This window comes from Loxodonta africana, chromosome 5, assembly GCF_030014295.1.
Source record: "Loxodonta africana isolate mLoxAfr1 chromosome 5, mLoxAfr1.hap2, whole genome shotgun sequence".
In the NCBI taxonomy this organism is placed as follows: Eukaryota; Metazoa; Chordata; class Mammalia; order Proboscidea; family Elephantidae; genus Loxodonta; species Loxodonta africana.
This window is the reverse complement of record NC_087346.1, coordinates 133,272,952-133,286,718: the sequence shown is the minus strand read 5'-3', so window position 1 is coordinate 133,286,718 and position 13,767 is coordinate 133,272,952. Positions and strand designations below refer to the sequence as shown.

Here is a 13,767-nt window from a genome sequence, read left to right as displayed (position 1 = left end):
TTTTGAATAAAAATTCAAATTATTATGGCTCATCTGGAATTGTTAAGAGTGTAATTGACTTTTAAATACCTGAGTGATTTCTCAGACTCTCAAAGAAGTTACCCTAACAATAGATTTGGTGGTGCTCTTTCGATATTACCTTTTTGGAAGAAAAAAATCTACTAATAAAATTTATTTTCTATTTTCCTTGCTTGCAGGCTTCGCATATCGTTTAAATGGATGGTTCGAGCTTTCTCTGGATACTTAGCTACGGATCAACTCTTGCTTTTATGGGATAGAATCTTAGGATACAACTCTTTGGAAATTCTTGCTGGTAAGAGTAAGTGCTTGTTTGTAGACACATACTGTTTCTATAGTAAGGCCCCTTTCCTGTCTTTGACCATCTGTAATCTGAATTTGAGCCTACAGTTATGTCATTTCCAATGCAAGAACATTTAGTAGATTTAAATGGCTTAGAAGACAATTATTGTGATCTGGTTACTTCTGACTGCTCAAAATTAGCCTTTTCCTAATCTTTTTGGCTCCCAGAAAACTCCATTTTCCCCTCCCTGTTTTAACCCAATCAGAACTTTCTATCTCCCAATCCCTGTGAGGTCTGTACAGCAGAGTGTAGGTATGCTTCTACTCTTCTCTGTACAACCCTAACTATCGCAGCATCTGTTCTGTTATTCTCAGCTAGTATCTAAAATACAGACTGGGGCTGAGACTCCCTGCATAGCTGACATCAGCTACCTGGGTCGTGCTCTTCTGGGCCTGTTTATCCTGAATTTGAAACTATTTCCTTTTTTGCTAACAGTCTCTCACTCCTGTTCTGGTGGCTAAATTTCCCCTTTTAGGTATTTCTTAGGCCAAAAAAAAAATTTTTTTTTCTTTTTATTGTGCTTTAAATGAAAGTTTACAATTCAATTCAGTTTCTCATACAAAAACTTGTACAGACATTGTTATGTGACCCTAGTTGCTCTCCCTATAATGTGACAGCACACTCCTCCTCTCCAACCTGTATTTCCCATGTCCATTCAACCCGCTCCTGTCCCCCTCTGCCTTCTCATCTCATCTCTGGACAGGAGCTGCCCGCATAGTCTCATGTGTCTACTTGAGCTAAGAAGCGCACTCCTCACCAGCATCATTTTATGTCTTATAGTCCAGTCTAATCTTTGCCTGAAGAGTTGCCTTCGGGAACGATTTGTTTTGGGCTAACAAAGAGTCTGGGGGCCATGTCCTCTGGGGTCCCCCCAGCCTCAGTCAGACCATTAAGTCTGGTCTTTTTAAAGAAGTTGAATTCTGCATCCCGCTTTTCTCCTGCTTCATCAGGATTTCTCTGTTGTGTTCCCTGTCAGGGCAGTCATTGGTGGTAGCCAGGCACCATCTAGTTTTTCCAGTCTCAGGCTGATGGAGTCTCTGAAGCCAAAAAATTGTTAATCTGTTTTTCAGGAAGCCGTAGACTCATGTCTTATTTAATAATTAAGCCATTCTTATAATAGACATACACAAAAGGCAACTGTACGATTATATCAGAGAAAACAAAAAGAGCACATATTACTTTTCAGTAATATAATTTCGCTTTTCTTGTGCTAAATGGAACCCTGGTGGCGCAGTGCTTAAGAGCTATAGCTGCCAGCCAAAAGGTTAGCAGTTCGAATCCACCTGCCACTCCATGGAAACCTTATGGGGCAGTTCTATTCTGTCCTGTAGGGTCGATACAAGTCAGAATCAGCTCGACAGCAATGGGTTTGGTTTTTGTTTTTGGTTGTGCTAAATAGACTCAGTTATTGCTGTCATTGGGATTATCAGGTAATCCAAGTAATCACAACATGGATGAAGAGTAGAAAAGTTGGTAATCATGCAACCTTCTACAGTTCTATGATCTTGAACAACTTATTTAATATCTGTCAGCTTTTGTTTCCTTACCTTAAATTGGTAACATTGTAAAGACATATCTCTGGGCTATTGTGGAAATAATGCTTAGTTGAAGAAGACCATTTTCTTTTAGAAGACCTGGAAGTATCATACTAACACATTCTTAAATGCCAAGAGCTCTGTAAGTAAGTGGGTATCATTTTGAAAGGGAAAGTTAGAGTATTATTAAAGTACTCTGTTAATGAGTGAAGATAAATGTCACCACCGGTGTAACCAGAGACATCACTTACTGATGTTTTTTACAACTCCTTTTTTTTTTTTAGTATCCTTCTGGAGCCCTGGTGGTGCATTGGTTAAGAGCTTGGCTAACCAAAAGGTTGGCAGTTTGAATCCACCAGCTGCTCTTTGGAAACCCTATGGGCCAGTTCTACTCTATCATATAGGGTCCCTTGGGGTCGAAATCAACTCAACGGCAATGGGTTTGTTTGTTTTTTCTGTTTAGTATCCTCTCTCTCAATTTTTTTTTTATGTCCATACATATATCAGTTAGGAGAAAATGGTCTATGCTCATGTCTTTTGGCCAAATGGCAGTGATATGGAAGGAATCCTAGAGGTAATAGGTATAAATTCTTTTAAATATATCTTATAAGCAGTCCTCATCCTCTGTTTGAACACTTTAGTGTTGAGTAATCCCTGTCTTACCAGGTAGCCCATTTCACTTCTAGATAATATGACTTGTTAAAATGGACTGTTGTTTAATCAAAGTCACCTGTTTTTTCTACTCTTGAATCCACAGCCCATCCCCAGAGTTTTCTATTTTCCGGGCTAAGGCAGCCTTGTTTTCTGCTACCATTTCCCAGGCAACAGGATTTTAGACTTTTCACCAAATAACTCTACTATGGGTATTCCAGAAATTTTGAAGAGTATTATATATAGCTTTTGATATAATTTTGAAAAGATATCAGAGCTTGATAAAGAAGGAGTTTTAGTGTAAGTATATACTTTCTAATACTTAGGACTTTTCAAAAGTAGAATGGGCTTTTTAGCTGTCACTGAAGGTAAAGAGGTTTTCTACTCTGAACAGTGGGTTGAAGTAAGACTTTTATGGCCCATTTCAACTTGGATTCTCTCCATGCCTTATCATCCCTCAGCAAACTAAAGGAAAAGAGAAATAAATATATATTGAGTATTGTATTTGCTCTAAGCCAGGCACTCTGCTCTGAGCTCAATACATTAATAAAAAAGTTACTGATGAATAAGTAGAAATATAATCCACACACCCACCTGTTTTCCATGGGTGCCTTTTAGAAACCAAAAGGAAAGAATTCTAGAACATCTAGAGATGGAACAAGACTGATAGATGCTCTTTTACTGTGTAATTTAGGTAGTCATCAACGTGGATAATTTCATGTAGATGTATACAAATTAGTTTTGATCATAGCATATATTTTTTGGTATGAATATTTTGGATTCATACATCTTGCTCAAGTGAGTTATTATATAGTCCTTAGAAATATTTTAGTAAATATCACTGGCTTTAATTGTGAATTAATTTGAGACTTTTAAAGAACAGTCTAAAGCCAAGATTCCTCAATACTCATGATAGAGTTCCTTAAAATTAAAGTAATGAGAATAGTTTAAGAGGCCAAAAGTAAATATTAGAGTTTTTTACTCGTGAAAAGGTTTACACACAAAAACAATCTTTAATGGTTACGAGGGAGGAGAAAACCCTAAATAGACAACAGATAGGTGGTAATTTTGGTGAAGGGTAGACAGTACACAATACTGGGGAAACCAGCACAACTTGACAGGGGCAAGGTCATGGAAGCTTCATAGACATATCCAAACTCCCCGAGGGACCAAATTACTGGGCTGAGGGCTACGGGGACCATGGTCTCGGGGAATATCTAGCTCAACTGGCATAACATAGTGTATAAAGAAAACATTCTACATCCTACTTTAATGAGTAACGTCTTAAAAGCTTGTGAGCGGCCATCTAAGATTCTCTGTTGGAATCACCCCCTTCTTGAGCAAAGAAGAATGAAGACAACCAAAGACGCAAGGGCAAGATTAGTCCAAAGGACTAATGGACCAAAACTGCCACAGCCTCCATCAGACTGAGTCCAGCACAACTAGATGGTGCCTGGCTACCACCGACTGCTCTGACAGGGATCACAATAGAGGGTCCTGGACAGAGTGGGAGAAAAATATAGAAGAAAATTCTAACTAAAAAAAAAAAAAAGACTTTCTGGTCTGACAGAGATTGGAAAAAAACCCTGAGAGTATGGCCCCCCCAGACAGCCTTTTAGCTTAGTAATGAAGTCACTCCTGAGATTCACCCTTCAGCCAAAGATTAGACAGGCCCATAAAACAAAACGGGACTAAATGGGCACACCATCTGAGGGGCAAGGACGAGAAGGCAGGAGGGGTCAGGAAAGCTGGTAATGGGGAACCTAAAAAAAAAAAAAACCCAGAAAGGGAGAATGTTGACGTGTCGTGGAGTTGGCAACCAGTGTCACAAAACAGTATGTGTATTGTTTAATGAGAACATAGTTTGCTCTGTAAATCTTCATCTAAAGTACAATAAAAAAGTAAATATTAAGAGTTTTCAAATTTCATATGAAGCATGATTTCAGTTGGAAATATCCCAAAATATAGATCTTTTCTCCTTGGCAAACACTACTTTTCTGCGGAAGGGCTGGGCAAACCAAACATGAAGCACACAGAAAGGAACTTCTGTGATGTGACACCAAGATAAATAAAGGTTATGAGCACATGAGCATTTTGTATGCTGAGGTCAATTAGTGAACTGCTCTTTTTTTACTCCATCTCATCTCCCTTTGGCAAAACAACCTCCTACCTTGTAAAGCTCTTTTCTGCTGCAGCAGAAAATTTGACAATCCTGTCAAGCTTTCATTTGACTCTTTTCAGTTTTACAAACACAAATACAAAAAAAAAAAAATAGTGCTCACACTCATTAACTTCTAAAATGTCTCCATGACATGATTCCAGATATTGGGAAGCTGCAAAGAAGTTGCTAGTCCACAGAAATGGTTTTTATTTGATATTCCTTTAAACATGAAACTAGGACTTTGAACTATTTACATTTTCTTTTTCAATTAAAGAGTAAATTCTTTGTCCCATATCTCTTGTATCCTTTGTTATGTATTTGAGTAATACCAGCCCACTTGACATTTTAAATTTTGTTTTACCACTATCATCTTTTTTTCCACTGGAATTTTCCTCTCTAGTTCGAATGCTTTGTTGCCAGACTGTTCAAATTCTTTTGTCCCCTAGAAAAATGCCAGTGCTTCCTAGTCACTGGTTGCACTCTGCCTCTATCTGGGGAAATGAAGAAGCCTGGCTCCTGACTTTTACTCCTGAGGCACAACCACCTATCAGAGCCCAGGACGGTCATGGCATCATCCTTTATGCCATCTCTGGAAAACCATCCTGACAGACAGCAGAGAGGGCAATTCTCAGGAAAGCATGCAGATTTTTACGTTAGGGATGAGTCATCAGTGCTTATCTCCAATCTCAATAATGTCACATTAGCAGTGCTTCTATTGTAAGAACACCTATCACAAAAAAGCCTTAATTTGTAAGACAGTCATTGGATCTTCAGGTCATTTTAAAACATTATAAGTTCTAGATATGAGAAGCAATTTATAAAATGGTTTCTAAGACCATTGAATTTTCCTTTTTTTCCAAAAATGTGGGATTCAGTTTGTCTAGCCACCAGGCACTGTTCGGAGTAGACAATTTCCATTCATCACAAGACGGTAACTCACAGTGCCATTGTGCGGTAGTGGAAGGTTCGAGTTCTGAGCTTTCCTAGTTGGTTGTGGGCGTAGCAGTAAATATGTCAGACTCATGAGATGGCCAGCAGTTGAAATAGTGTGCATTCTTTTCCAGTCCTGGCAGCTGCTGTGTTTGCCTTCCGAGCAGTGAACCTGATGGAGGTGACATCACTGGCTGCAGCTGAAGTAAGGATAAGTTTCACTCAGATGGGATGGAAATAGTTCCTGAGAGAGTGCCAGCCTTGGGCACTTCAGTCTCAGATGCATAGAACACACATTTCTTCTAGTCTCATTTATTAACTTGGGTAAAACTTTTAAGTTCTGAGCTAAGTAATATTAAGTATTCAAAATTCCTTCTTTACTTGAGAACAATCTTTTTTTGAAGGCGTCATAAACAAGATTATTATAGGAAACCATTATAAGAAACTAGATACCTAGTGATTTCAGTAGAAACTATCAAGGCTGATGTTGCATTTTCTTATTATTGTTCATGTCCACATGTTATGCTCATAGAACAAAGAAAGCTTAGTTGAGAGGATTAGATGGCATGTGTTTGGATGATACAGTAACAATATGCAGGCTTTTTTGGTTATTTTTAATCATAAGTTAATTATTTAAAGCAGATTTCTTTTTAATGGCATAATTTATTCCTGAAATATGGTTCCATTAAATAGTGGCTTACCACATTACTCTATTTGGTGTCTCATAGAAATGTAAATTTTATCCTTAAAATACCTGCCTACATTCTTTTTTTAAAAGGAAGAGGATGTTTATGTATCTTGCAACTGAATAAACGTTAGCTTCATCTCAAAATGACTTCCTGAAGTCAGTTACTCCTTATACTAGTATAACGGACTAAGATTCATAATGTACACTTATTTATAGAAGCAACTTGAAATGTTAGACCTCTTATAAACTTCTGCTACCTTGTATATTTGAAGAAGGCTGAAGGCTAAAATCCAGGTTATTTTCTACTGCACATTTTAGCACTTTGTGCATGTACTAACCTTGAGAAATTCAGAAAAGTGAAGCAAAGTTGTAGCTTAGTACAAAGATGTAGGCCAAATCTGAAGAACTTGGAGTGTGTGTGGATGCTAGAATTACATTGTAATGGTGTTTCTGTTGTACTTTATAGACTTTACTTTGCTGATTGGAATACTGATATTAATAATTCTTTTGTTTTTTGTTTCAGGCAGTTCTTGCTGACCTTTCCACTTTAAAAGTTATGCCTCTTCTTCAAATTTTTCTGTTTGCTACTGTCACCTGATCTTCTTCAAGTCCACTGACAACACATCTAGTTTTTCATTAGAAACTAATCATGAACTATGCAAACTCTGCATAAAACCAAAATTAAACTTTGCATATAAGCCAATAAAGATCATGTTCCCTTTGCAATTAGACCTAACTCGTTTTTCACTTTTTGAAACAATAACTGCACACCAAATATTGCACTGCATGCTGCTGATTTTCAAAAGAGAAGCAATAGATATATCACTTCTGCTAAATTATACATACTGTGTATACAATCACGGCTTGTAAAAGGCATGTAACAATATGTGCAATAAGAACTGAAGATATTGTAATAAACTTGAAGAGGTAATGAGGCTTCTGGGACAGTTCTCCTATGTCAGTTTGTAAATTTATCACCAGATAATGTATTATTTTGTCTTATGAATTGCTCTTCACTGGGAGCCATGGGTGGAGTTTGGAGGGTGGGGAGACTTGAGTAAGACAACATTTTTAAGTAGGAAGTCAAATGTACTTTGGTGTTTTGGGCAACTTCTCTCACCAGAGATCTAGATCCCTCTGTGTTTTATTTCTCCCTTGAAGGTCTCTATTGGGAAGGTCAAATACAGTTGTCTCCCTATGATAATAGCTTATTCTTCACTATGAAAAAAATCAGAGAATTATGGGGTGATCCTTTTGAACTTCACAACGTTCATCTCTTAGTTAGAAGACGGCACTGCTGAGGCCTGTTGCCAGATTCTGTTACTTTGGAAGCATACAGAAAGGATGCCCTAGGGAATGAAGGAAATGATGAATCAAAACCCCTTCGCTGAAGTTTGATTTAAAGGGATTTACTGCTAGGGTAGAGCAGCTGAGAGAGACTAGAAGGACGTACTAGACATTCATTCTAGAACTGAAGACACTATACAAGGCATCAGTCTTGTTTTGATCTTTAAGGTGACGGGCATTATTTTATGTAACTTACTAAAGGCTTACCATTTCTGTAAAATGGATTAATAGCATGTGAAAAAATAAGTCCAAAAACTATTTATCTTTTGATTTTAGATTCAAATTTAAGATGCTGATAATTTCAACAAAACTGTAAATCAATAGATTGATACTCTTATGGGTTGCCTAGAATTTGATTAAGTTTTATCCAAATGTATTTAATGAGTCTTATTTAAAAAAAAAAAAAAAAACCCACTGCTATTGAGTCATTTCCGACTCATAGTGACCCTGTAGGACAGGGATAACTGCCCCATAGAGTTTCCAAGGAGCGCCTGCTGGATTCAAACTGCCAACCTTTTGGTTAGCAGCTGTAGCACTTAACCCTACTACGCCACCAGAGTTTCCAAGTCTTATTTAGAGAATTATATATTAGGAAATGTGTGAGGTTTAGCATAAGACTGCAAGGGTGGTGGAGTTTGGTATAGTCATTAATTTGAGAATCTATATTATATGTTTTTACTTATTTGGCACTTGTTGACTTACTGAGGGCTATGTAATTTATTCTGCTATTGACTCAATAAACCCCGTTTTATTGCTTTTGAAGGTGATACAGTTACAATCATATGCTTTGCCGTTCTGTGTGTGCAACTGTACATTCATCAAAAGGACAAGCACATACCTAGAACTATTGTCTCCCTTCTCCCACTTTGAGAATATGAAAAAAGTATATATATATTAGGAGGAAAAAGAGTTTTTAAGTGATTAAGGTCCTGTGTGTACAGATATGCCCATCTTTGGCTTCCTTCTTTTGTAGAATATGCCTAAGCTTTTTAGAAGAGATGGTTAACAGTCTAGTAGAAAAAACGCCACACTGGGGAGTTCTGTTTCTAGCTAGAAATCCTTAGATAATTTAATCACTCTTATCTGTGATTTTGTGGGGCAAAGAACAGTAATAAATTATTATAGCTTCTCTATTTACCTTACAAGGTTGTGTAGGACCAAATGAGAAAATATATTTGAAAGTAGTTTTTTAAAATGTAAAGCACCAAGCAAATGTAAGATGTTATTGGTAGGTAGTTTTAAATATGACATTTTAAGGCAAGTGGTAGAGGATAACATATAAAGAATGCCCAGCCTCATTAGCATTTGTATAACTTCACATGATAATTTGGGACTGTGTTTATAAAAAAATGAATGGACCATAACATAGCAGGTCCTTTCATTTGGAACAGGTAGCTCCAGCCCGTAGTCCTGAATCTGAATCCCAAAGAGCCAATTCTGGTAGGCTGCTGCAAACCCCTCTCTACCATGTACTGCTCTTGGTCACTTCTTAAAATACTACACTGAGGCCACTCAGGCAGTTTTGCCTGTTCCAGTTACGAACTTCATCTCTAACTGCATCACCTTACCCTACCTCCTATAGCTTTCTTCTTCCTCCTGAGCCATCTCCTACCAGCCCATGACCCTCTCCACATCTCCTCTGCCAATGATCACAAGGATCTGAGTCACCAGTGATTATTCTATGGCCATTGGCACTGATGGTGAAATAGCCTAATAGACAAATTGTATTTGGCCCTTCTGAATTTCATTTTACCCACTGATATAATGTAATTCACTCTCCCGCCCTGTAATATAACTTTATATTGTGGAAGAGTCTATTGAGCTCTTTCTGACCAGAATGTTTTTGTAATGCAGCAATCTGGCTAATAGAAATTTCCAGACTGCCTTAACTGGATAGCACCCCCTCACACTCAGCATGTGTTTGCCCATCCTATTTCACAGAGATAATAGAGCCAATTAGCCTTGAACTTCCTCAGCCTTCCACCTCAAAACTTAGCTTTATTTTCCAACACTTGTCTCAAGAAGTGTTTAATCTATTCCTACAGTTTTCTAAATACAGATTTGATTGTGTCACTTCCATGCTTAAGCAATTCAGCAACTCCCTGTTGCTTAAAGAATTAAGTCCAGGTTCTGTAAGATGGCAGGAAAAGTTCTTCATAGCTTGGTCTTTCCATTCTCCGAACTCCCACAGCTGATCCATCATCCTGTACCTCAGCCTGACCAGATCACATACTGATCCAGCCATGGCCATGCACGTTTGTCTTCTGCCAGAAGGACGTTTCCCATTTTTCAAGACCCCGCTCAAAAATCTCCTCTATTGTGAACATACTCTGGAGCCTGTAAATTAGAATTAATTATGCCTTTCTCTTTGTTCTTATAAAATTGTTTATTCATTAGTATGGTGCTTATAATATTTAGTGATAATGTTTTGTCTACATGTTCTACAAGTTCCTAAGTCACCATGTTCTCAAGTCAGTTTTCATTGACCAGTCCTCTAGGTATGGAAAATGGAGAAGAAAGTCACCCACATATGTTAGTACCCTCTGACTTGTTCTGAAAATTGTTGGGATCTATTTTTCTTAAAACATAATTCTACCTTAGTAACCATTCTCCTTTCTTCCTCAAAGATTCTAACATATATTTTAAGATCTAGGCCTCCCTCATTTGAGGCTAATTCCCACACCTCACTCTGGGTCCAGGCCAAGCCAGTCACTATGTACCATCCCTTTGTACACAGGAATTGCTTCCAGGATCAGTGTGAAGTCTAAGACCAGTGAGGCCTATGAAACTCAATTACCAGGCTTTGGTTTAATATTTAAGGGAAGCTGGATATGAAAAAGAGAAAATATAGGACATAGAACTGCTACAACCTAGGAATAGGGAATGCTGATCCCCAGATCCCACTCCACCAGGCTACCCCAGGACTACTTAGTTATATGAGCCAAAAGATTCTGTTTATAACAGAAGACCCCTAACTGATGATAGAGTCATTTTACTTTTCAGGGGGTCCACTACAACGTGGGTATCATTATTTGGTGCAGAACTCCTGTCTATATACTGCTCAAACTAGAGGAGTGAGTTTTGTTTTGCTTTTTACTTTTGTTCATTCAAAGACACAACCATGACCTTACATGGATAAACTCTATGTTCCAGGCATACTAAACTACCTGAAGCTGCTTGAACACATGTCGTGTCTCTCTCCTTTGGCCCTGTGTCTATACACGTCCTTCAGATTGGAATGCCTTTTCTTCCCTCTTTACCTAACTCTTACTTGTACCTCAAAACCTAACTCAGGCATTGTATCATCAGGGAAGACTGCCTGTCTATGAGTCTTCCTCGTACCTTAAATAGTCATAAGCTGTATCATAATCATGTGTTAGCTTGTCTTTCCCTTCCACTAGACTGTGAGCTCCTTGATGGCAAAAACAGTTTTTTTCAGCTTTATATCTCTAGAACCTAGCATAGTTCATGCCCCATAGTGTTGTTGAGGTTAGGTGCCGTTGAGTTTGTCCTGAATCATACTGACCCTGTGTACAACAAAACGAAACGCTGCCCAGTCCTGTGTCATCCTCACAGTTGTTGCTATGTTTGAGCCCATTGTTGTAGCTACTGTGTCAATCCATCTTGTTGAGGATCTTCTTTTTCGCTGACCTTCTACTTGACCAATCATGTCCTTCTCTAGGGACTGGTCCCTCCTGATACCATGTCTAAAGTAGGTGAGACGAAGTCTCGCCATCTTCGCTAAGGAACATTCTGGCTGTACTTCTTCCAAGACAGATTTGTTCGTTCTTCTGACAGTCCAGGATATATTCAGTATTCTTCACCAATGGCATAATTCAAATGTATCAATTCTTCTTTGTTCTACTGTGCCCCACAGTAGGTGTTAATGTTTATTAAATGAATTAATGAACTCATCTAATCTTATTCATTCATTTTACTGACGAGGAAACTCACTCAGTTCAGAGTAGTAACATATTTGTCCACTGTCATATAGCTATTTTACCCACAAAATTAATTTGTAGAATTGTCTGTGAATTGTAAAGGAGAAGAATGTTTTGAGAGAAAAATATAAAAGCTTAATTTGCTCTTTTTTTTCATTTAAATCAAGCTTATTAAGGTATAATTTACATACGATAAAATGCACACATTTTAAATGTACAGTTTGATGAGGTTTAATAAATTAACCACCACTGCGATCAAGGTATAGAACATTTCCATCACCCTAAACAGTTCTGTTTGTGTCTTTCCCACTCATACCCCATATACACATTCACCATAGGCAACCACTGATCTGATTTCTGCCTATAAAAATTAATTTTATCTTTTTAGATTTTCATGTAAATGGAATCACACAATATGTACTCTTCTTTCTGGCTTCTTTTGCTCAGTATATTTTTGAGATTCATCCACATTATGCGATCAGCAGTTCATTCCTTTTTATCGCTAAATAGTATTTCATTATATGAATATTTTACAATTTTTTTATCTATTCATCTGTGTTGTTTCCCGATTTGATGTATTATGGATGAAGCTACTATAAAAATTTATGTGCAAGTCTTTTTGTGGCGGCATTTCTTCATTTATCTTGGTTAAATACCTAGGAGTAGAATTTCTGGATCATATGGTAAGCATGTTTAACTTTCTAAGAATCCTACTAATTGTCTTCTGAAGTGGTCGTACCAGTTTACATTCCCGTCAGCAATGTGTAAGAGTTCCAGTTGCTCCAAATCTTCACCAACACTTGGCATTATGTTGTTGTTGGTGGTGGCGGGTATGGTTGAGTCGATTCCAACTCAAAGCGACCCCATGTGACAGAGGAGAACTGCCCCACAGGATTTTCTTGACTGTAAATCTTTATGGAAGCAGATTGCCAAGTCCTCCCATGGAGCCACTGAGTGGGTTCGAACTGCCAACCTTTCTGTTAGCAACCGAGTTCTAGCCGTTGTGCCACCAGAGCTCCTTATTATCATGCTAGTCATTCTAATAGTGTTTTTAATTTTCATTTCCCTTTAATTACTAATTATGTTAAACATATTTTCATCCTTTTTTGCCATTTATATTTATTCTTTTGAAAAGTGTTCAAATCTTTTTGCCCATTTTCAATTGATTATCTTCTTATTATTGAGCTGTAAGAATCCTTTATTCTGGATAAAATACATGGCTTGAAAATTTTTTTCCCAGTCTGTGGTTTTTTTGATTTTCTTAATTGTCTTAAAAGGATAAAAGTTTTAATTTTGATAAAATGCAATTTATCAATTTTCTTCTCTTATAGTTCACATTCTTTGTGTCCTAAGAAATCTTTACACAACCCAAGGTAACAGAGATATTTTTCCTGTGTTTTCTTCTAGAAGCTTTATAGTTTTAGCTTTTACATTTAGGCCTGTGATCCATTTTTCAGTTAATTTTTTGGTATGGTGCAAATTAAGGATTGAAGCTCATGTTTCAGCGCCATTTGTTGAACAGACTATCTTTTTACTTTTAAGTCAGCATGTTTGTTTAAAATCAACTGATCATATATGTATGAACTAATTTCCAGACTTTCTATTCTGTTCTACTGATTTATATCTATTTTTATTCCAATTCTACACTATCTAGGTTTTTGTACCTTCATAGTAAGTCTTGAAATCAGGTACTCTAGGGCAACTTTGTTCTTCTTTTTCAGAATTATTTTGGCTATTCTAGGTTTTTTGTGTTTTCTAAATAATTTTAGAATCAGCTTGTCAGTTTGTACAAAAAAAAGAAAAGGAAAAGCCTGATGGGGTTTTTTTTTTTAGGCTGGCATTGCATCTATACATCAGGTTGGTGACAATTGATATCGTAACAATATTGAGTCTTCCAGTCCATATATCTTTCCATTTATTTAGGCCTTCTTTAATTTCACTGAGTAATGTTTTATATTTTTGTGTATTCGTGTACTTTTTAAAAAATTAATTACTAGTTATTTTACATTTTTGATGCTATTGTAAATGGTATTTTTTAGTTTCAGTTTCCAATGGTTTGTTGTTAATATATAGAAATACAATTGACTTTTTTATACTGATCTTGTGTCTTGAGACCCTGCTAAACTTACTATTTCTAGTAGCTTTTTTTGTAG

The 13,767-nt window shown here is 37.1% G+C and overlaps 1 protein-coding gene across 2 annotated transcripts in view; it reads left to right on the top strand.

Moving 5' to 3' along the window:
- The window catches only part of TBC1D19 (TBC1 domain family member 19), a 168,779-nt gene extending 161,517 nt beyond the window's left edge, over positions 1–7,262 (top strand). For both annotated transcript variants that reach the window (XM_003411298.3, XM_064285982.1), the window contains 3 exons: positions 198–313; positions 5,773–5,843; positions 6,850–7,262. In XM_003411298.3, the coding sequence (XP_003411346.1) occupies positions 198–313; positions 5,773–5,843; positions 6,850–6,924 (262 nt within the window). In that variant the 3' untranslated portion in view covers positions 6,925–7,262. The remainder of the gene's footprint in view (positions 1–197; positions 314–5,772; positions 5,844–6,849) is intronic.
- Positions 7,263–13,767: the final 6,505 nt, after the last annotated feature.